Genomic DNA, 23,572 nt, shown 5'->3' with positions numbered 1-23,572 from the left:
CCGTGGGAGGGATGGGATGCTGCAGGTCCCAGGAGCCACTCAGCATGGACCGGCAGGGAGGACTGGGCGTGCTGGGCAGCTGCTAGCTCTGTGGGTTTGCTCAGCGCCGAGCCTCGCCGAGCCTCAGTTTCCCTGTCTAGAGAGTGGGTTCAGGCATACCCACAGCTGGAAGAAGCCTATGTGTGCTGGGTGGCGCTGGGTAAACTCCAAGGTGAGCCGTGGGGACTGTGTTTCCTGAGAGCAGAGGAGGTGGCAGGCAGATGGCAGGGATCCCTGGGTGCAGGCTGCGCTTTTGGGAACCGCATAGTCCCTGGGCTCTAAGCCGTGGGAGGCCAGACTGTGGGCGGGTGGCAGGCTGAGGCTCGGGAAGGCTGGGGGGTGCTGTCGCGGGCTTTGAAGAAGCACCCCAGGTCTCTCCGGTTCCCCTGCAGCCCCAGAGACTCAGCCGGGTCCTTGGGTGGCGGGAGAATCACAAGTGGTGTGGAGGAGGGTGGAGGAGTGGCTCTCGCGCTCTGCGGGAGCCTCCCGGCCTCTGTGGTCCTGCGAGTCTGCAGTGGAGGCTCAGCGCACTGGCTTCCGCAGGCCAAGCGGTGCAGCGAGTCAGGCCGGAACCGGCCTCTTCCCGGGGGCGATCCGAGGGCATGTCTGGGTTTTCCGGGTCACTGCCCACGCTGAGAGCTTGAGCCAAGCTCATCTGGACCCTGGGGTCTTTCAAAAACAGCACTTACTGTTTTTGAAACTCTGAGCACGGAGACTTTCTACCCTAACGGTGTTAAGTGGCAGGTCTGGGCCCGGAGCTCGGCGCTAGCTCTTTTCTCTGTTTTTAACCAAGGGACTCCAGTCCCGAGCCTGGAGCCTGGAGCGCTCAGCCCTCCCTCAGAATGCCGTTGTCATGGAGACTCCTGACTTGTTTGTTTACCGTGGTGCTGGGGGGCGAACCCAGGGCCTCGCTCTTACTGAGCAGATGCTTTACCACCAAGCTACATCCCCAGCCCTTTTTATTTTTTCATTTGAGATGGATTCTCCCTAAGTTGCCCAGAATGGCCTGGAATGTGCCATCCTCCCGTCTCAGCTCAGCCTCCTCTGCGCCATTGCGACCTGCTTCCCTGTGGGGTGTGTGTGTGTGTGTGTGTACGTACAAGGGACTGAACCCAGGGCGCTCTACCATGGAGCTATACCCCCAGCCCTTTTATTTTGTTTTAACTTTCTTTTTTCGGTACTGGGGATGGAAGCCAGGGGCATTCTACCTCCGAGCTACACCCCCAGCCCTATTTTTTATTCTTTATTTTGAAACAGGGTCTCACTGAGTTACAAAGGGCCTCACTAAGTAGCTGAGGCTGTCCTTGAACTGTAATCCTCCTGTCGCAGCCTCCAGCTGCTGGGATTACAAGCGTGCACCACCATGCTCAGTTTATTTTATTTTTAATTGTTTTACAGTACTGGGGATGGAGCCCAGGGGCATTCTACCTTTGAGCTACACCCCCAGCCCTATTTTTTATCCTTTATTTTAAAACAGGATCTCATTAAGTTACGGAGGTCCTCACTAAATAGCTGAGGCTGACTGTGAACCTGCGATCCTCCTATCCAAGCCTCCAAGTCCTGGGATTACAAGCGTGTGCCACCATGCCTGGCTTCCCAGCACTTTTAATTTATTATTATTATTTTTATTTTGAGAGAGGCTCCCATTAAGTTTGGGTAGCCTTGAACTTGCAGTCCTCCTGTCTCAGACTCCCAAGTACTGATTATAGGCATGCGCCATGGCGCCGCTTCCATGGATTTTTTTTTTTTTTGTGGGTCTGGGGGTGGAACCCAGGGGCATTTGACTTCCGAGCTACACCCCCTGCCCTATTTTTTCTTCTTTATTTTGAAACCGGGTCTCATTGAGTTACAAAGGGCCTCATTAAGTAACTGAGGCTATCCGTGAACCACGATCCTCTGGTCTCAGCCTCTTGAATGCTGGGATGACAAGCGTGCCCACGACGCCCAGCCCGCTTCCACGGGTTCTACCAGGAAACTCCGGTCTCCTTTCGTGGACCGTGGTCCTTTTGTTTATTCTCTTCCCTGTCTGGGTGAAATGAACGTTTCAGCGTGGTGAGCATCGAGCCAGCAGCCGGGGAGTGTCTGGTGGCGTCTGGGTGCGGGTGGCGGGTGCCAGCTGCGGAGGTGAGTACCTCCGGCCCCAGGGTCGTCACATTTGGGCAGGAGAAGGCAGGCTTTCCCCAGGAGCCCAGTTTGCAGGTGGAGACGCCGAGGCTTCTTGGCTGTGGGTGGTGCAGTGAGGGTCGCCCGGGGCCAAGCCTGACGGCGCAAGCGTGAGGCTCCCGGGGCGCCGCCTGGCGGCTGTGACCCCCAGCCTGTGCTGTGAGGGATAGGTTGGCACCAGGAAACCGCTCGAGCCCCTCCAGCCCCCCAAGAATCATGTTCTGTTGCTAGAAACAAAGGCCTGACGCCAGCGGCTTACAGCAGACCACTTCCTTCTGCAGCTAGGCAATCCTGGAGAGACAGGAGGATTGCAAGTTGGGGCTGCCTGGACCACTTAACGAGAGCCTCTCTAAAAACCCTACATTGAAAATAAGAAGGGCTGGGGATGTAGCTCCTTTTATCTTGGGCCTGCTTCCTCAAGCAGGGGCTTCCCGGCCGGCTGCACCTGGGAGCTTACAGCATCCTGAAGGCCAGGCTGGACCCGGCTACCTAGGGTGGGAACCAGACACAGGCAGTGTTTGGACGCCGTCCTCAGGAGCCACTGGCAGCCACGCTAGGGACTCCTGCCTTAGCGCGTCTCGCCTCGGGCCCCCAAGGGCTGCGGCGCCCAGATATCACGACTCGTCCCAGGCAGGAGGAAGGGAGGACCCTTGAAGGGGAGCCTACTGGGGAGTGGGCTTCCTCTAAGCTTTCCCAGGAGTTCCCTCCAGTGGCCGCTGCTCACATGTCAGTGACCGTTTGTAGCTGTAGGGGAGGCTGGGAAATATTGTCAGCCCATCCTCCCGTCCGTCCATCCATCCATCCATCCATCCATCCATCGTACGGGAGCACACCCAGAGCCTTGTGATTGAGTTATACCCCAGCCCTTTTTATTTTGAGACAGGGTTTTGCTAAGTGTCCTAGGCTGCCCTCTAGCCTCCAGAGTCACTGGGATTACAGACACGTGCAGCCATGCTGGGGACACAGTAGAGTTGGGGATGGGCACAAACACTGTGGGGTGTGTGGGGTGTGTGTGTGTGTGTGTGTGTGGTGCTGGGGACGGAACCCAGGGACATTCTATCTCTGAGCTATACCCCCAGCCCTGTTTTTAATTTTTAACTTGGAAATGGTCTTGCTGACTTGCTGAGGCTGTCCCTGAGCCTGTCCTCCTCCTGCCTCCCAAGTACTGGGATTCCAGGTGTGCACCACCACCCCAGCTCGTGGAGGGGTATTTGGTGTGCGTGAGTACACGGGGTTTCTGGGTACCTGTATGGCCCTGGAAGCTCCGGGCACCGACAGGTGTTTTTCGGTGGCATCCGGTGAGGGCATGGGCGTGGAGACACTGGGTCCACCTCCCCGAGGCTGAGGCTGGCAGCCCCTGTGCGCAGGTGTGTGAGCTCTAGTGGCCAGAGGCGGCCCTGGGCAGCATGGTGCCCGCGGAGCTGGTGGCTGGGAGGTGGGCCGGGGCCATTCAAGGGCCGGGGATGTGCGGGCAGGGCACCTGCAGCCCCGGGTGCCTTGTTCTTAGTCCTGGCCTTCTGAGCTGTGTGTATCGGCCCCAATTCCAGCCATAAACTCTCCCCGCGGCGTCAGACCTGTGAGCTGCTCACCTACTTCTGTGACCAGAACCCCGGTTGGTCGATATTCCCAAGACCCGCCTGATAGAATTCAGGCTGTCTCCGAAGGACAGGCCTGGGATCACTGGGGACGGACGGAGGTTCTGTGGGGTCCTTAGGCATCGCCACGAGTTCGGAGGCCTGGTGGAGGGCTGTCTCTGAGCCCAGGCTCTCGCTCCGCTCCGGCAGGAGTCTGAGCGGGAGGGCTGCTGGGCTCAGAGTGGCTGGTGAGGTCCTGCACTTTGCCCACTCTCTCCCACGTCAGAGCCTGCCTGTGGCTGCTCTGCACCTGGTTTGGGTTTTGTTTTGTACTGGGGATGGAACCCAGAGGCATTCTACCTCTGAGATACACCCCAGCCTTTTTTTATTTTTTGTTTTGTTGTTTAGTTTGAGTCTTTCCTTGCAGTACTGGCGCCTGGTGAGTGCTAGGCAAGCAGTCTGCCACCGAGCCACCTCCCCAGCCCTTATTTTTATTTTGAAACTGGATCTTGCTTAGTTGTCGAGGCTCTAAGTTGCTGAGGCTGGCCTCGAACCTGCGATCCTCCCTTCTCGCCTCCCAAGCCCTGGGACTGTGTGCCTGAGCCGCCGCGCCCGGTGGATTCATCTTGGAGCAGCTCCCCGTCCTTAGAGCATCTCTGCCGCCTCGCTCTCAGCGGCACCTGAGCTCAGTTAATCAGTATCTATGGAGCACCTCCGACATGCGGACACTGTTCTGGGTGCCAAGGAGACGGCAGAGAGCGAAACAACAGAGAGGGCCTAGAGTCAGACTCAGAGCCAGAGGGACCCGGGCGAATCTAATCACCCGTCAGAAGAGAGACCTGCGGCCCAGAGAGGCCGAGAGAAGCCCTCGGGCCACACAGCAAGCAGGGCTCGGCTTGGCATTGTGGACGGTGAGAGGAATGGCTCGGAGGTTACCTGGTTCCGCCTGCTCAGGCTGCAGAGGCAGAGGCCAGGGGCCAGCTGCAAAGGGTCTCTCTCGCCAGGCCAGCGACGGCCAGTCTATCTCCTAAACCAGATCTGGGCTCCAGCTGGCCGCGCGTGTGTGTGTGCGTGTGCGCGTGTGCGCGTGTGCGTGTGTCTGGAGACCTGAGTGGCCTTCTCTCCGCACCGTTCACCAGCACAGCGGGCCTGCGTGTTGCCTGCCAGAGCTTTCTGCCAGGGACGCCCCGGGGTGCCCGAAGCCGACACCTCTTTCTGGCTGGCTCCTTTGCTTTCTGGGGAGCCTTGGGGCAGGGCTGAGATGTGTGGGCTGCACTCTTCCCTCCTGCTGGGGCGGGTGTGTAGGCCCTGGGCGTGACACACAGTTCTCCGGGCACCGACAGGAGCTGAAGAATGAACACATTCCATGCGTTCTCTGTGTCTTGCACCAGAGCGCTTGTGCTTTTTGTACACACGTGAATCAGTGGGCGTGAGTGTGCGTAGCTGTGTGAGTGCCCGGGGCTGCCTGCAGGTGCATCTGTGGGTGTGCTTGGGGTCTGTAGACCTCCTGGGGGTCTGCTCTGGGTCCACCTTACCCCCCCCTGTCCTCCAGATGGCCCCTTGCCTTGATCCCGGCGCGGTGGGCGGGCACAGGCATTGTCTGGGGTGGCTGCCCACCCCTTCCGGGAGGCCTGCGTTGGGGGCGGCAGGCCGAAGCTGGCCTGGAGCTCCTGGCTAATTTTCCTGGCCTCGATCGATCCAGCAGCTTCTCTCGAGTCTATTAGCAGTCGGCAAGTGAAAATATCCCCCATCGCGAGCCCTGACCTGAGACGGGGAGGGCCCACAGCAATTTGTTCAAACAGAGGAAGGCACTCAGCTCCGATTTGTATTCCAATTTATTTCGAGCTGGACGGGGTCAGGGTGGGAGGGCGCACCCCGGCCTGGCCAGGGCGGTGGCTGGGGCTGCCCTGGCTGCCTGGGGCCCGGGGAGGAGGGCGTTGTGGCTGGCAGGGAGCGAGGGGAGGCTGCCAGCCTTCCCAGCGGGCCTTGCTTAGCCAGAGAGCGCGGCTGTGGATTTGGTTTTCACAAAATACAAAGCGGCTTGCTCGGAGCCTCTCTCCCGGGCACTGGGCCCGCGCCAGGCGTGCGCTCACCCGCTGCGCCCGTGCCAGGGTGGGGGCGGGCCGGGGACAGTGGTCCCAGCCGGCCGACGGCCTCTCTGGGCGGGGGCTGGGGAGAGCTGAGCCTTGGTTTTTGTTGTTGATACAGGGGATTGAACCCGGGGCGGGGGTTTCCCTCTGAGCTACACCCCCAGCCCTGTTTTCTTTTGAAACAGGGTCTGAGTTGTTGAGGCTGGCCTCAAACTCGCCATCCTACTGTCCTACTGGGATAACAGGTGTGCACCCCGTGCCGGGGAGGACGTCTTCCCGACCGACTGCAGGCTCACACTCCATTCCTGGCTTTGCTGATACCTCCCATAGCGCTGTTCCGCCTGACGTTGACTAAGTACCTACTGTTTCCCTGGCTGGGCTGCTGCCCCAGGAGTCCCATCCTCCTCTGCGGCCTCCCTGTCCCTCCAGCGCTGCTCCCGCCCGACAGCACCTCCCCCTCCTTCCTGAGATGTCTTCCAGGGTCCTCCACGCACAGCTCGCTTCCTCGGGCCCCACACAAGGTCCTCACAAGGGCCCCGGGTCTGGCAGAGGTGGCGCCATGGCAACCGGAAGGAAGATGCTGGGAAGGGTCAGCCCCGTGGCTGACCTGTGCAGCCTCGCGCTCCTGCCCCTCTTTCTTCCCTCCTGCCCTGGCCCCGGCCCCGGGAGGGAGCGAGCCACCCAGGCCTTCACACCCGTGTCAGCGACTGGCAGCTCTGAGGCCAGCGGTTGCACATGACTCTCCAGGCTCCATGACACCACGAGGTCTAATTTCAGAATCACTTAACTAAATATATCAACGTCGGTGTATAATCATCTCAGCGCTCAGGCTCAGGGAGGCGGTGGGCGGCCCGCGGGCCCGCAGAGACCTCAGAAACCGGAATGCGCTCCGCCTTCAGGTTCTGCCTGGGCTCGCGACCCTGCCTCAGCTTCCTGCAAGACAGGGCTCCTAACAGCACCTTCCTCAGAGGGAGCCGGCACGGCACGGTCAGACCGTGGTGCACCACTCAGGTGGCGCCTAAGATTTTAGCCAAAAAATAAGAGACGCTCTCCAGTGATAGAGGAACAGTAAATAGAACACTTAAGCAGGAGGGCCGACATGACAGTTCCTGCTTTACAAATGTGCCTGGTGTTAAAGTGTGTGTCCAAGCTTTTTAGTTCCTAAATTGACTCTTAGAAAAAGCGACGGCTCCTTCCTTTCGAGGGTCTGCCGCGCTCTCGCTCCCTGGGCGTCTGCGATTCAGGGACACTGAAGGCGCGCCCTCTCCCGCTGGCGTAGACGAGGGCTGTAGTGCACAGGGGCCTGGGAGGGCCCGCGCGAGGTGGGGTGGGCCGGCATGCTGTCTTAAACTGGCTGCGGGGCAGGCTCCTTGGAGGGAGCCGAAGGGTGCGATGGGACCTTCTGGGAGGGCTGGGCAGAGTCATCCTGGCAGGGAAGGCAGGTGCCGAGGTCCTGAGGTAGGCGCGGCCTGCTTGAAAGAGCAAGGGAGCAGGGAGGGGAAGTGAGGATGAGACGGAGCGGGCAGATGAGGAGGGCACAGCAGGCTACTGAAAAAGTGGTTGGCTTCGACTCCAAGGGCGACAGGGCCGCAGCAGGGTTTTGAGCAGAGACGAGGCAGGCTCTGGCTTGGTGTGATTAAGGGATCTCTTTGGCTGCTTGTTCCAAATGGGCTGCAGGGGGGGGGGGATGGGGGCGTAGCGGTGGCCAAGGCCAGGCGCCATTGAGGGGCTGGGTGGGGCTCGCCGTATGGGTGGAGAGGACATGGTGACCCCAGGCTACTGGCTGGCAGTTGGTCGGCAGCAGGAGATGGTGTGAGGGGTACAGAGCGGGTCTTGGTGCCGGGGGCCAGCAGGGGAGGTGGCCGGAGGTCAGTGGGTGGGAGGAGCATAAAGCTGGCTGGCTTTGGGCAGGAGGCCTCTGGTAGCCGGTGGCAGCCCCAGCCCCTGCCCTGGGGTTGCTTCCCAGCTGCTCTAGGAGGGAGCCGTCACGCCCCTCAGAAGCACCGTCCTCCCCTCCCTCTTGTCGGTGCTGGGGACCAAGGCCCCGCCCGGGCTCAGCTGCAGGATTGATTTTGCCTTCAGAACTGTTATTGTTATTATTATCCACTTAAACAACTTTATAGGAAAAAAAGTGGCCCAGCGGCGGCAGGCATTAACCACTCCTTCGACATTCCCCGCCGCACCTGTCTGCTTTACGTGGCGGGGAACAGTGGCCGTTCCGCTCCCTCGCTGACTTTATCTCCGACACGCGGGTCTTGGGCTATCGACCAGCCCTCAGCCCTGTCACTCACTCCCGTGGCGCGGCTTGGGGCTCGGTGCCTGCCCTGCCAGAGCGGCCGGGGCGGCGCCGGATTCCCTTTCTCCTAAGTAGTGACCTCCATCTTTTCCCCCTGAACTTGTCCCCTGGGCCCGCATCCCCCAAGTGAGATGCCTCGCGGGGCACTGGGTGGGAGCGGTTTCCTGGTCCTCTTTGGCGCCGCGGCTGTGCTCCTGAGAATCTGGCCGGGGGTTCCAGGAGGGCGTTGGCGCGGGTTCGAGGAGCAGCGAGACGCGCTGTTTAGCTTCTGGTTTTCAAGGCCTTGTTTGGGTCTCTCGTTTGTTGAACCCGGGGGCATACTTCTTTTGAGCTACACTCTCAGCCCTATTCTTTAATTTTGAAACAGGGTCTCGCTAAGTTGCGCAGGGCCTAAGATGCTAAGGTTGGCCTTGAACCTGTGATCCTCCTGTCTCAGCCACCACAGCTCTGGGATGACGGGTGTGCACAGCAGCAGCCGGCCTCAGCTCGGCTCTTGCAGGCCAAATCCCGCCCGCCGCCTCCACCCCTTTCCTACCTGAGGGCTCAGGGTCCCCGGCGGGCCTCACCCACTGGCTGCAGAAGGAGCTGGCATCTCCCTCTCATCTCCGGGCTGGCCCGGGCTCGGCATTCGGCATTCGGGGCTGGAGCCCAGGAGGGGGCTGTCCCTAGGGCCCAAGGACTCAGGGGCTGTGTGGCTCCCCATTGGAACAGGCCGGCTTCTCGGGGCCAGCCTCAGGTGTGGGATTGGCTTCCTTCCCTCCCTCTGCCTGCTCTCTGGAGTTCCTCCTAGGCAGCCACTCTCGTGTTTAACCTCACGGTAGGGAGTGTGCTTATACCCGTTTTATACTCAGGAATCCGAGACTCTAGAGGGTTAACAATTGGCCTCAAGACACAGCAGTGGCTGCAGCAGCCTGGACCGAAACCCTACACCAGAGCTGGCGTGGTGGCGCATACCTGTGATGCCAGTACTTGGGAGGCAGAGAGAGGACCCTGTTTCAAAACAGAGAATAAAATATGGGTCTGAGGGGTATAGCTTGGATGTAGATTGCCCCTAGGTTCAACCCTCAGTACCACATACACAAAAATAAAATTAGGGATAGGGTGTAGTCAGAGGTAGACTGCACCTGAGGTACCAGGGATGAGTTCCATCCCCAGTACCATAAATAAACAAATAATAAAACAGGTCTGAGGGTGTGGCTCAGTCAGAGGTAGAATGCCCCTGGGTTCAATCTCTAGTACCATACCAATAAATAAGTAACAACAGAGGCGAGGCTGATGCAGGAGGAGCATGGGCTTGTAGATAGCCTCGGCAACTTAATGAGAACCTATTAAAAATAAAAGAGTAAAATAGGGCTGGGAGTGTAACTTGGAGGTAGAATGTTCCTGGGTTCAATCCCTAGTACCACACACAAACATAAATAAATAAATAAATAAATAAATAAATACATAATAAACAAACAGAGCTGGGGTGTAGCTCAGCCATAGAGAGCTGCGCGGCGGGTTCAGCACCCAGGAGCACAGACGCACACAGCCCCACAGCGGGGCCCTTCTGACAGGTGAGGCTTGGTCGTAACTGGGCTCTAGCCCGCCGGGTTGGAGTTGGCTTTGTGCACAGCTCAGCCACATCGGGTTTTATCTTTTTTTGTTTGTTCAGTACCAGGAAATGTTGTTCTACCTCCAAGCTACACCTTCAGCCCTATTTTGTTTTTAATTTAGAAACAGGGTCCCCCAAGTTGCTCGGGACCTCACTGAGCTGCTGAGGCTGGCCTTAGACCTGTGATCCTCCTGTCTCAGCCTCCCAAGTGCTGGGATCACAGGAGTGTGCCACCACGCCCGGCTGGGTTTTACCATTCTCCTGTACCTCTCCTGGTTTCTTTGGGTTTGGCAGAGATCCCGGCCAGGTGAGCCACAGCGACGGCAGGGATTGATGGGCTGAGAGATGAGGACCCAGCCAAGAAAATTTAACGAATGACCCTCGTGAGTGCATGTCCCTAGGCCGGGGCCCGGGTCCTGGGTTCCCAGGCCCATTCCGTGCCCGCCGGGGGAGGCCCCTCTCTTCCGCCATCACCCTGGACGCTCTCTGCATGATCTTTCCTGCCGGCCGTGCCCACGCGCGGCCTGCATCTCTTGAGGTGCTGGTCTCTTGGGATTGTGCTTTTGCCGCCCCTCCGAAGCGGCCCTCCTCGTTGGGTCTACCATGCTCCTCTTGAGGACTTTGAAACGGGTTCCCAAAGAGGCTTGGGCTTTAGTTTCTAGTGAAACCGAAACTGGGACGTACTGGGAGCCGGCCAGGGAGTCATCACCGTGAGCACAGCCTCCTGGAGACCTTGCCACGGCCGCAAGTTCTTCCCGGCAGAGCCGGTGAGGTGCCGCCCCCCATCCTGCATGTGAAGGACTGAGGCGGACGAGGCTAGCAGCCTGCCAAGGTCACGTGGCCGCAGGTAGGGTGCCCCATCGCCCCCTTCCCGCTCATGACCAGAGCGGCCCTCATCCCGGCATCAGCGCTTTGATCCTGGTGTCTTGGGGCCACCAGAGAGGAAATCCCTTTGTAGTTTCCCCAGGGGCCCTGTGAGTCCTCATTTCGAGGGTTTTCCTGGCAATGCGTCTAGACATCCCAGAGCTCTGTAAGCGGGTGTGCAGATTATATCCAGTGATCCTGCGAGCGGCAGCAGGTCCTGCACCTGGGTGCCTCCCTACAAGGCCAGCCGCCCTGGCCACAGGGACTGGGCACGGCCGTCCTGGCCACCACTTTCAGCAGTGCAAGGTTAACAGGGTCAGCCTCTTCCAGAAGCTTCCGGCTCTGCAAACAGAACCAGGCCTTGCAGGCGGCAGCCAGACACAAGTCTGACCACACAAGCAGACCTTTTCTTTTTTCCCTTCCGCTTAACTGTAGCGAGTCTCTGGCAGCCGCACACTGATCTTTTTGACCGCGGCTGATTGCCACGCTCCATGACAGCGCCGATGCCCAGAGGTCAGAGGTACATGTGCTCAGGCTGGGGACAGATGTTTCACAGCCAAAGGGGAGGTCGGCTGAACACGGGTTTGGTTTTGATTAGCAGAACAGGCCTTGCCGTGGAGGCGGACTGGCCCGGCAGCTCTGCGTGTGGGACCTCTCTTGTAGGCCACTGCACCTGAGCGCCGAGGGCGGCAGTTCCACAAAACAGGTGCTCAGGAAATGTCACAGAACAGATCAGCGAGTCGTTGGCCGATTGAAAGGCGGTTGCGTGTGTCCTCAAAGGCTTGAGAAGACAGGAAGAGAGAGAGGGAGGCCCCGGACTTGGGCCCAAGACCTGCGAGAATGACGGAGGTGACATGCCTCCTCCTGGTCACCTGCAGCAGGGGCCAGGGGAGTGGGTAGCCCTGCTTCAAACTGGCTCTCCGCACCCAGAGCTGGAGCCTCCCGCAGACGCAGAGGGCTCCTGAAAAGTCCCCTGGCCGCGCGGCTGGTGGAGGACAGCCAGCTCTGTGGACACCAGGGTGGCGGGCAGCACGGGAGGGCCCAGAGGCCTGCTCTGCCCCGGCTTCCGGACACAGGAGAGGCGCGGAGTCCGCTCCCGACCGGAGGCCCGGGGAAGCCGGCCTGGCGCCTGCCTGAACAGCCTCCTCCCAAGACCCCAGCCGCCATTCTCTGAGCAGCTAATTAAAAGAGAAAGGCCTGTTAATATTTCAGCACTGTTAACTCCGCTAAATTATTAAGTGTCCATTTGCATTACATGCATAAAAGAATCGATAAACATGTGTGTGCCAGGAGCTGGGAGGGCGGAGGGGTCCGGGCGAGCGAGGGCTGGTTCTTAAGGCTGCTGTGTGGGACCGGCCCCGCCCGGGAGTGGACATGCACGGGGTCCTGGGGGTGGAGACAGACTACAGACCAGCAGGGCGTCCCCGGCAGCTAACTCCACCTCGCTGGACCACAGCCTTCGAATCTGAGGAGAAGAACAATAGTAGGCTTGTTGAGGGCATCGAATGTTAGTATGCAGCTCTCGACGCAGGCTGGAGCAGTCAGGGCCCAGCGAGTGGTAGTGTTGGGGCCGCTGCCACTGGGCTGGGGAAGACGCGGCGTGGGGCGCGGGCCTCTAGCTCTCCGCAGCCCCTCTCGGCCCCGCTGGTGTGGGGACTGGACCCAGGGCCTCTGTGTGTGGATGGTATGTGCTCTGCCACCGAGCTGTCCCCCAGGCCTCAGCAGGCCTCAATCGGCACCACCGTCATCATTATTATTGTTATCAATATTATCATTTGCAGTATTAGAGATTGGACCCAGGAGCGTTCTACCTCTGGGCTACACCTTCAGCCCTATTTTACTTTTTAAATTTTGAAACAGGGCCTCGCCAAGTAGCTGTGTCTGGCCTCAAACCTGCAATCCTCCCGTCTCTGCCTCCCAAGGGCTGGGGTTTCGGGCACGTGCCGGGGCGCCCAGCTACAGGCACGATTCTTATCCCTGCCCTTCTAGACTTCCCCAGGGCCTGGATGCCACAGCTCCACACTCGGCAGCAGATTTAGCTAGCACCTTGCACTGATGTGGGTTTGTGGAACGACTGACCAGTGGCAGCCGGGACTAGCGTGCAGATCTCTATTCTGTCCTGCCCTGTCCTGACAGCTCAGTGGCCCTCGGAGGGCCAAGGCGTCAGCACCGGCCCTGCCCCGGGCACAGTCAACCAGCTCCAGGAAGGGCTGCTGCAGCCCCTCTGCGTTGCCTCCCAGCCCTGCACTCACCCTGAAAGTGTCAGGACAGAGGCAGGGAGCTGGCTTTCTGCAGTTTTGGTGCTGGGAACCAGACCTGGGCCTCGTGCGTGCGAAGTGGCGCCCTGCCACCCAGCTGCACACGGCTCCAGGACCCGCCTTCCTTCGCCCTGGCTTGCCCTCGGTTTCTCCAACGGGCGCCCTGTGAGCCGGGCCTGGCTGGCCTCTCACCCCTGGGTCCCCGGCATCTGGCACAGTGGCGGCCTAGAACAGCTGTCGTCAGACAGGCTGAAGGACGGGCTGTCACGGTGCCCCGCGACTCCAGCCCTGGCCCAGCTGCCCTGGGAATCAGATGCTCCTGTTGGTCCAGGGCCCAGGCCGTGCAGAGCAGGGGCTGAGGTCAAGGGTCCAGGACCTCTTCCGGGTCAAGGTCAGTAGCAGGGGTCCGGCCACTCCCGGGGTTAGTGGCTTCCAGGGGAGGCTGAGTGTGGTGAAGGCACCTGAATGGCAAGGCCAAGGCCAGCACGCGTTCAAGGAGGAAACCCCAAGCCAGGCGCGGTGCCGCAGGCCTGTGATCCCAGAACTCAGGAGGTCACAGGTTCGAGGCCAGCCTCAGCAACCTAGTGAGACACTGTTTCAACATACACGGGCTGAGGGCATAGCTCAGAGGTAGAACACAGCTGGGTTCAATCCCCAGAACGAAGAAAAACACAAAACACAAATAATAAAGAAAAAGGAGGAGAAGAAGGAGGAGGAGGAAAAAGAATCTACTCGTAAAGAAGATTCTGTACCTAGAACCAAATTAGCAACTATAATGACTGATGGATTCTCTTGGATAATCTGTGTGCGCGTGCGTGTGTGTGTGTGCGTGCATGTATGTGTGCGCGTGTGTGCATGTGTATGTGTGTGTGCGTGCGTGTGCATGTGCGTGCGTGTATGTGTGTGTGTGCGCGCGCGTGTGCGCGCACATGTGTGTGTGTGTGTGTGCGTATGTGCGTGTGCGTGTGGTACTGAGGACTGGACCCCAGGACTTGGGCGTGCTAGGCCGGCAAAATGACCCGAGTCCATTTCTCTTCAGTTGCGCGTAGTGTTCCGTTGTGCAGAGTCGCCGATTCCCTTACGTATCACTCTTGAGGTCATATGGGCCGTTTCTGGTTTTTAGCTCTTGGGGACAAGGCCGTGGAGAACACTCTTGTGCTCACAGGCGTGTGTGGGCGCCGTAAGGACGTGTCTCTGCTAGGGACACCGGGAGCGCGGTTACCGCCCCTGGGCCTCTGCTTGCTCTGCTTCTGTAGACACGGCCCACGTCTCCTCCAAAGCGTCTGGTCTTGGCAGTCCGTGCTTGTCGAGGGCAGGCAGATAATCCTGACAGCATTGTCCACGATGCCCACCCGGGGCCGTCTCCAGCGAGGAAGCAAGCCTGCCAGGTGGCCAGCGCCCCGGGCCGGCCCGGCGCCACGGCCCCTTTCCGTATTCCTTATCACCGCCAAAGCCCTGTCCACGCTCCGCCCTGCTCCGGGCCAGCCACAGTGTCCGAGATTACAGCTTATCTCCCTCTGGAGCCTGTTAAATGGATGTCTTCCATGGTGAGAGGCACCCCAGGCCTCTTGCAGACAGCCAGGTGGTCTCCTGGTCTTATCGGCAGCCGGCAGTGCATCATCTCCCGTGTAGCCGGTAGCCGGCTTCTTGCTGTGATTTCCCGAGGACCTGGCCACAGATGGCTATCTGCAACGCGACGGTGATGTCGTGCGTTTTCACGACAGAGCGTGACGGTGTCAGGTTGAGACCCAAGCCTAGTGTATCTTACGCGAGGATTATATGGTGATTACCAGTTGGAAAAGACCCCAGAGGTCCTCTAATCCACTCCCCTCCTACCAGTGGGGAAATAGGGGGCTCAGAAGGGTGTGTGAAGTTGCCCGGGGTCACAGCCTCCTGACAGCCCGCTCAGGTTCCTTCCTCTGTGGCAGCGGGCAGGCAGGATGGTCACTTGGGCACGGAGGCTCTGGGTTGGCAGACCCGCCACCGTCTGCACAGTTAAATGTGGCCTGGGGCTCTCCCAGGGGCTGCCCCAACTTTCTTGCTCTGCAGCCAGGCTGCCTCAGGAGCTAGTTTCGTGGGTGCCATGGACGGCGCTAGGAGGCCCCCAGGCTGCCGTGTAGAGCCCCTGGGGTCCTGACACGTGCTCACCATCTCTCCTGGCGACCGTCCCCCACCACTGTGGGTCCCACACAGACAGCGTTCCTTCTTTTCTCCCGATCTCTGGGGCAGGCTGAGGACTGGTCACCTCACCTGGCCCTCCCTCCTTTCTCCCGCCAGCTCCGGCCCAGGCCCAGATTGTGCACGCGGGCCAGGCGTGCGTGGTCAAGGAGGACAACGTGAGTGAACGCGTCTACACCATCCGCGAGGGGGACACCCTGGTGCTACAGTGCCTGGTCACCGGCCACCCCCGGCCCCAGGTGAGCCATGGGACCAGATCTGAGCGGCAGCAGGCGCAGGCACTGGTGAGGGGGCCGCAGATGGCCAGGAAGGGCTGGGCGTGAGCCCCCCACCCCCGGGATGGAAGGGCTGGGGGCTCGCGCACCTGGAGACACCGGCAAGAAGTGCATTGCCAGGTCCTGGCTCCATCTCCACTGAGCATACACACGCCCGGCACCTCGCGGTCCTTCTCACGTCTTCTCTTAGGATGCTCACAGCCACGCTGTGAGGAAGGCTCCCAGGGCCCTGTTGTACACGCATTACAGCTGGGTACACTGAGGCTCAGAGGCGGGGCAAAGCCCCAGGCCACACAGTGTAGTGCGCTGGGCTGCAGAGCCGGTGTCCGCCATGGCGGGCGTGCTCCCTCCCAGAGCAAGCCCCTTGGGCTGGGCTCCCGGGTCCCAGGCCTCACACAGGACAGCCTCTACTTCAGGGCCTCTGGCGGGCCAGCTCCCCAAGCCCCAAAGCCGTGAGGAGGGAACAGAAGACAACAGGTGCCTGGAAATGCCAGCGCGTTTTGTCCCCACCGGTGTGCAGGTCAGGCAGGGAGCGTTGGCTGATCCTTAGGGAGGAGAGAGAGGAGGCCGTGGAATTTGCTGCTGAGCTGCTGTGACCTTTAATAGCAGCAGGAAAGGTGGCAATTGGATCCAGGGAAGGACAGTGAAATATGAATTTTTTTTTTGGTCCGGGGAGTTTTGGGAACAGAAATGGCTCTGGTAGGTGTGGCCTTGGACAGGTAAGATGCACACCGAAACCCCCAAAGACCCTTTCAACCCGAAGATACTGTCACTGCCCGCGCCTTCTCCTCACAGGTTCTAGAAATGAGAACAATGCTGCTGGATGCAGGCTGGTGTCTGCCGGCGGCAGTGCTTCAGGGACGGTCCTTCCTCAGGGCCAGCCAGGCAGCGGGCCGCCCGTCCCCTGGGCGCCGTGCTCACGTGGTCATTTTCCATGTTTTTGTTTTGTTTTTTCGGTACTGGAGATGGAACCCAGGGGCAGTCTACCTTTGAGCTATACCTCCAGCTCTGTTTTCTTTCTTTCTTTCTTTCTTTCTTTCTTTCTTTCTTTCTTTCTTTCTTTCCTTCCTTCCTTCCTTCCTTCCTTCCTTTTTGGTGGTACTGGGGTTCCTGGAAACCCTTCTACCTCCGGGCTACACTCCCAGACACCTATTTTTTATATTTTTATTTGGAAACAGGGTCTCTTTAAGCCAGCGCGGCTGGCTTTGAACCTGAGTGATCCTCCTGTCTTCGCTTCCTAAGCGTGGGGATTACAAGCGTGCGCCACCACGCTTGGCTTTATTCTTTATTTTAAAACAAGGTCTCACTGAGTTGCAGAGGGCCTCACTAAGTAGCTAAGTCTGTCCTCAAGCCGCGATCCTCCTGTCTCAGCCTCCCGAGTGCTGGGATGACAAGTGCGCCTGCCACGCCCAGCTCTGTTTTCCTGTTTGCTCAGGGTTTTTGACACGTGCCTGCCTTGGGTCTTGGGTTCGCAGCCTGGGCTCAGGCCTCACTCCTGCCTGTTCTCACATAGTAGGCCTCGGAGTGTTTTGCTTCTCCGTCCGGGGCATGGTCTCCTCTATTCCTCACGGCCTCTCCAGGACAGATCTCCAGCCCTGTGCCTTGGCCCCAGGTCAGCCCGTGGTCACCGGTCCTCGCCCCTCCAATCCGTTCCTGCCTTCTGCTACTAGAGTGTAGCTCGGAGGCAGAATGCCCTTCGACTCAAGCCCCAGCACCGAAAACAAAACAAATCTAGTTAGAATTTATGAATCCATTATCTCGGGCAAGGCAACCATAAAACTACACCACAGATAGGCCTGTAGGGCCCAAGTAGGATTTCTGTTGAAGGTAATCTTACTGAACACAAGCCTGTGCAGTAAAACTTTTAAATAATATATTTTAGAATACAGTGCCAGGACCCAATAAGCCCAACAACTCATATCTGAGTAACCAAAGAAAATAAGAGTAATCCCCAAAGATCTTCCAAACAAGTATGTTTAAAATAATGGAAGAAATAGAATCCATAAGACAGATTATAAAACCTCTCCAGTTAGATTTGGGGAAAAGCAAATAGAAATCCTAGAAATAAAAAATATGTAATCTTAAAACAATAACAACCAGCCAGGCGTGGTGGCCTACACCTGTATCCCAGTCCTTGGGAGGCTGAGACAGGAGGATTGCGGGTTTGTGGCCAACCGCAGCAACTTAGTGAGGCCCTGTTTCAAAATTAAAAATAAAATAGGGGTGGGGGTATAGCTCAGAGGCAGAATGCCCCTGGGTTTGATCTCTAGTACCACACACACACAAAAAAAAATTCCAAAATTTGACTTTAATGCCCTAGAGATAGCTAAAGAGAATATTAGGGAATTGGATTCGAGGAAGGCAGCGGGGCGCAGCCTGGAGAGGACAGGCAGAAAGTGTGAAGAAGCCGGCGGGCCTGGAGATGAGCCGCCGCCGCCAGTGGTGCAGGCCCTGCAGAGAGCGTGGAGACCGGAGGGCAGCTCACACGCACAGAGCCTGGGGATGGGGTAGGACCGCAGGAGGGCAGACCACCAGCCAGAGAAGGGCTGCCCCTCCCGGGCCTGTGGTTTCTGAGCACAGTGGACTGACGCATTTGCCGGGGTGGGAGTCTTGCCTTATCTCTCTGATGGCAGTCCTCCCCAGGATCCAGAAAGAAGCTTCACAACGCCCACTGGTCCTTAGACGTAACGATCTGAGTCTGATTGGGTACTTTTCCAAAATCTAAGGCAGTGGTTATAGTAGAAATTCGTTGACTGACTAACAAACACCGGGCACCACATTTCAGTCCTTTACCATTCGCTAACCCTCACGGTAACTTTGCAAAGTGGGCACTATGCTATATCTGTTACTGTTGCACGGAACATGCTTTAAAGTGTGGGACCTTAAATAACAGGCCCACACAGGCCGCTGAATGAGCAGCTGGAACCATACAGTTTTATCCAGCAGTCAGTCTACTAAGGGTACACCCCTCAGTCCTCCCGGTAGAGGCAGGCGCCCAGGCAATGGCCGCACCCCCACACAGATCTGCAGCCCCGCTTGGAGCTTCCTCCCTGGTGGGTCAGTGGCACTCTCCTGTAACCCCAGCTGCTCAGGAGGCCGAGGCAGGAGGATGGAAGTTTAAGGCCAGCTTGGGCAACAAATAAAAAGGGCTGGTTTGCAGCTTGGCAGTAAAGCGCCCTGGGTTCAATTTCCAATAATGCAAACAATAAACAGCCACCAAGGAAAGGCCCCTGCTCCGACCCTGGGTGCCCGGGCTTTGCACCCGGGTTAGGCCGGGCGGCAGGCGGTGCCGCCGCAGGGTGTTGGCCCCCGAGGCCCCTCACGGCCGGGCCTGGCTCTGCCCGCCCAGGTGCGCTGGACCAAGACGGCCGGCAGCGCCTCGGACAAGTTCCAGGAGACGTCGGTGTTCAACGAGACGCTGCGCATCGAGCGCGTCGCGCGCACGCAGGGCGGCCGCTACTACTGCAAGGCCGAGAACGGTGTGGGCGTGCCGGCCATCAAGTCCATCCGCGTGGACGTGCAGTGTGAGTGGGGCGCAGCATGTTCCGAAACCACATAGGGCTGAGGGTAGGCCTGGGGTCCATTTTCTCCGTCCGTCTGTCTGTCTCTCACACGCACACACACAGGAAGATCATCTCCCTGTGACTCTCTGTACCATAGGGCCGATTTGCCTTTGGGGAGCTGAGGCCCAGAGGCACCAGGCAGATCACACCACACGTTCACAGCGGACGGGTTGAGCCAGGACTTCCTGATGCCCGGCCTGTGGCTGCCTCCTCTGTGCCGGGCGGGAGGGCGTCGTGGGGTCCCTGCCTCTAACAGCAGGCCAAGCTGGGGGGGGGGAGGCTTTCCGGAAGCATCCCTCGAGGCTGTCTGCTTTCTGGAGCGCCCTGCCTTGGGGTCGCCCGACTGACTGCAGGGGTGCCGGGCCCTTGTAGACCTGGACGAGCCGGTGCTGACGGTGCACCAGACTGTGAGCGACGTGCGGGGCAACTTCTACCAGGAGAAGACGGTGTTCCTGCGCTGCACGGTCAACTCCAACCCGCCTGCCCGCTTCATCTGGAAGCGGGGCACGGACACGCTGTCCCACAGCCAGGACAACGGGGTCGACATCTACGAGCCCCTCTACACCCAGGTCAGGATGGCTCTGGCGTGGCCGCTCCTCTCCGCAGCCCACGGGGCGGGGTCCTGGGCCGAGGCCTGGGACCTGGCCTCTGGACCGCCCGACGGGAGCAGCAGGCAGGAGCAGGGGTGGGTCAGGGAGCCCCGGCACCGTTCTCAGGAGCATTGCTAGTCAGGATAGAGTCCCGCGACGCGGGCCACTGGTCCCTGCCTGCTGCCCCGGGAGGTGCTGGTGACGCCCTCCGGCTGGGGGTGGGGAGGACCTTGGAGGTGCCCGTCGGTTCGCCACCTGTTACCCATGGGCCCCATGTTCAACCCGCTCATAAAAGAAGAGAGTCCTTCCACTTCCCAGAGTGGGGAAACCAAGGCCTGGCCCTGGGCAGCCTCAGGCCCAGAGCGGCCCACAGGGAGCACTAGGCACAGAGCGCCGCCCGCCGGCCCCGGGCTCAGGGTCCCTGGTCAGTGGAGTGCACGGGCTGGGGGCCCCATGCAGGCCCCTCACCCGGTGTCCACCGCCGCCAGGGGGAGACCAAGGTCCTGAAACTGAAAAACCTGCGGCCCCAGGACTATGCCAGCTACACCTGCCAGGTGTCTGTACGTAACGTGTGCGGCATCCCCGACAAGGCCATCACCTTCCGGCTCACCAACACCACGGGTACAGGCGCCTCCCTCGCCGGCTCGTTCCCGGCCCCCTTCCCGCCTCCCCTCCCCAGCCCTCTCAGCCCCCTGAGACCCACCTCCTTGTCCTCTCAGCACCGCCGGCCCTCAAGTTGTCTGTGAACGAAACTCTGGTGGCTAACCCTGGCGAGAACGTGACGGTGCAGTGTCTGCTCACAGGCGGCGACCCCCTGCCCCAGCTGCAGTGGTCCCACGGGCCCGGCCCACTGCCCCTGGGGGCCCTGGCCCAGGGCGGCACCCTCAGCATCCCTTCCGTGCAGGCCCGGGACTCTGGCTACTACAACTGTACCGCCACCAACAACGTGGGCAACCCCGCCAAGAAGACGGTCAACCTGCTGGTGCGCTGTACGTGGCCTCGGCCTCGGAGGGGAGCGGCGAGGCAGGCAGGCTCCCCGTCCTCCGTCCTCCGGGAGCTGGAGCTGCGGCAAAGTGGGGAAGGGTCCCTCTGCTTCCCATTGGTAGACCACCCAGGTTCAGGAGGCCTGTCCCAAGCACTTTGATTTCCCTGCAATTCAGCTGTCTACCAGCAGGTGGCAGAAAGACTAAAATTAGGGCAAAGCTTCACATTTCCAAGTATAACCTCAGCAATCTAAGAATTAGGAGGGGCTGGTATGGATTGCTTGTTTTTTTTTTTCTTAGATTGGGAGGGCTGCAGGAAGTCAAATGTGGGTACTATAGTCTTCAAGAGACATTGCTGGCCTCACTCGTTCAGTGGTTTCTACATGACTAGCTGGATTTATGTATAAGTAACACTCATTTCCTCATACTTTACACGGAAGTCTTCGGCAGCAAAGTGTTGCAGTGAATTTGGAGATGATTCATAAGTGTGAAAGCAATATAAAACTCGGAGCACAGACCCAGCCGGGCATGGTGGTGCCCGCTTGTTATCCCAGTTCTTGGGAGGCTGAGACAGGAGGAGCGCAAGTTTGCAGCCAGCCTCAGCTACTTAGTGAGGCTCTCTGCAACTCAGTCAGACCCTGCTTCAAAATAAAGAATAAAAAGCGGGAGGCCTGGCGTGGTGGCGCACGCTTGTCATCCCCGCGCTTGGGAGGCAGAGACAGGAGGATCACGCAGGTTCGAAGCCAGCCGCGTGCACTGGCTTAGGAGACCCTGTTTCCAAATTTTAAAAAAACGTAAAAATAGGTCTGGGAGTGTAGCCCAGAGTTAGAAGGGCTTCTAGAAATCCCAGTACCACCAAAAAAAAAAAAAAAAAGAAAAACGGGGCTGGGAGTGTAGCTCAGTGGTAGAATGCCCCTGGCTGCTCACCGTGGCCTTGATTTTGCTACTGTGATTTAAGGAGAAAGCTTTCAACTATTTTGCTTGTGTAGCTTTAGTTGTTTTTTTTTTTTTTTTTTTTTTTTTAAGATCCAGGCTTGTCCTCATCTCTACTCTTTTTATTTTTATTTTTTGTGGTACTGGGAATTGAACCCAGAGGCATTCTACCTCTGAGCTATTTTGTTTATTTATTTATTTATTTATTTATTTTTGGTGGTACTGTGGTTCCTGGAAGCCCTTCTACCTCTGGGCTACACTCCCAGACCTATTTTATACTTTTTTATTTGGAAACAGGGTCTCTTAAGCCAGTGCGGCTGGCTCTGAACCTGCGCAATCCTCCTGTCTCCGCCTCCCGAGCGCGGGGATGACCAGCGTGCCCACCACGCCAGGCTATTTTATTCTGAAGCAGGGTCTCGCCAGGTTGCTGAGGCTGGTCTTGAACCTGTGATCCTCCAGTCTCAGCCTCCTGATACTGGGTTACAGATATGCACCACCGAGCCTGGCCCCAGCTCTGAAAGTCTCTGGCTGCCACGCTCTGCTGAGAGTAGCTGGCTTCCCTTTGACGTCTCACTAGCCGGTCGGGCTCGCTAGCCAGCCAGCCAGCCGTCTCTGACCCTTGACTTAGATGGAGAAAAAGTAACAGGATTTGGGCTGATGACTGCTTTCCCTTTGATGCTGCTTTTCCCATTAGAAGAGCTTTCCCTCCACCTGATTGCCTCTGGCCTTTAGAAGGGTGGTGAGGCCCGCCCCGCCCCGCCCCGCCCAGCGCTCACGCCAGCCCTGTCCAGCTAACGCCTGACCCACGGAGAGCTCTGACTCTGGACTTACTTCAGACAAGATCCCTCTTTTAAAAAGAGGCCAGTCTCGTGTTTTCTTTCTAAACTCTGTGTTTTATATAATTGTGTGAGATAATTATATTGGTCTTTTATTACTATAAAACCACACAAACTTGTGGCAAAGAGTCAAACAGCATAAAAGGGAAAAATGTGCCAACTAATTGTCCCAGCGCCCTTGGTCCACTCCGCAGAATCGCTAGGTTGTGCTGCTTCTCGCTGGCATTTTGCATCTTCCAAGTTTAAAACCAAAATAAAAGTAAAAGCAAAAGCAGGCTAGTGGTCAAAGGTGCTTTGGAAACGTGGGTTAAGCCGCCTGAGCCCCGTTCCCTCTCTTGTGAAACGGGGACAGTGAAGCACCTTCCCTGGAGCTTAGCGGGCCTGCTCACTGAATGAATCGGGGTGCAGAGCTCAGAACAGGGCCTCGCCAACAAGGCCCCATCTGCAAGGCCTGGAATCATTGCCCAGATCACTTTACACTCCCCGCCCTTTTTGTGTGTGTGTGGCCCTGGGGATGGAACCCAGGGGGCATTCTCCCTCTGAGCTATACCCCAGCCCTATTTGTTAGTCTTTATTTTGAAACAGGGTCCCACTGAGTTGTAAAGGGCCTCGCTAAGTAGCAGCTATACTCCCAGCCCTTTTCATGTATTTATTTTGATACAAGGTCTTGCTATGTTGCTGAGACTGCCCTCAAACCTGCCATCCTCCTGTCTCCGCCTCCTATACTGGGATCATAGGTGTGCACCAGTGCATCTGGCCTGCCATGAGCTTTTATGAATTGAAACCACAGCTGGGCGTAACAGTGCACACCTGCAGCCCCAGCACTTGGGAGGCTAAGACAGGAAGATGACCGGTTTGAGGACAACCTCAGCGACTTAGCAAGACCCTGTTTCAAAATAAAACATCAAAAGGCCTAGGGAAGCCAGGCGTGGTGGCGCACACATGTAATCCCAGCATTCAGGAGGCAGAGACAGGAGGATCACAGTTTACGGACAGCCTCAGCTACTTAGTGAGGCCCTCTGCAACTCAGTGAGACCCTGTTTCAAAGTAAAGAATAAAAGCTGGGCGTGGTGGCGCACACTTGTAATCCCAGCACTTGGGAAGCTGAGACACAGGTTCGAAGCCAGCCTCAGCTACTTAGTGAGGCCCTGTTTCCAAATAAAGTATGAAATAGGTCTGGGAGTATAGCTCAGAGGTAGAAAACCCCCTGGATTCCACTCTCAGTACCACACACACACACACACACACAAAAAATAAATAAATAAATAAATAAAATAAAGAATAAAAACATAGGGCTGGGGGTGTAGCTCGGAGGTAGAATGCCCCTGGGTCCAAT

General features: G+C 58.1%; 1 protein-coding gene across 2 annotated transcripts in view; it reads left to right on the top strand.

Annotated features, from left to right (window-relative positions):
* The window catches only part of MDGA1 (MAM domain containing glycosylphosphatidylinositol anchor 1), a gene marked incomplete at both ends in the record, with an annotated part of 44,341 nt that overhangs the window by 7,599 nt on the left and 13,170 nt on the right, over positions 1-23,572 (top strand). For both annotated transcript variants that reach the window (XM_080710957.1, XM_080710956.1), the window contains 5 exons: positions 15,156-15,295; positions 18,681-18,855; positions 19,267-19,463; positions 19,973-20,105; positions 20,204-20,473. In XM_080710957.1, coding sequence (XP_080567083.1) covers positions 15,156-15,295; positions 18,681-18,855; positions 19,267-19,463; positions 19,973-20,105; positions 20,204-20,473 — 915 coding nt within the window. The remainder of the gene's footprint in view (positions 1-15,155; positions 15,296-18,680; positions 18,856-19,266; positions 19,464-19,972; positions 20,106-20,203; positions 20,474-23,572) is intronic.

This window comes from Muscardinus avellanarius, assembly GCF_963383645.1.
Source record: "Muscardinus avellanarius genome assembly, chromosome: 14".
In the NCBI taxonomy this organism is placed as follows: domain Eukaryota; kingdom Metazoa; phylum Chordata; class Mammalia; order Rodentia; family Gliridae; genus Muscardinus; species Muscardinus avellanarius.
The sequence above is the reverse complement of the archived record's forward strand: the minus strand, read 5'-3'. Positions and strand labels throughout refer to the sequence as shown.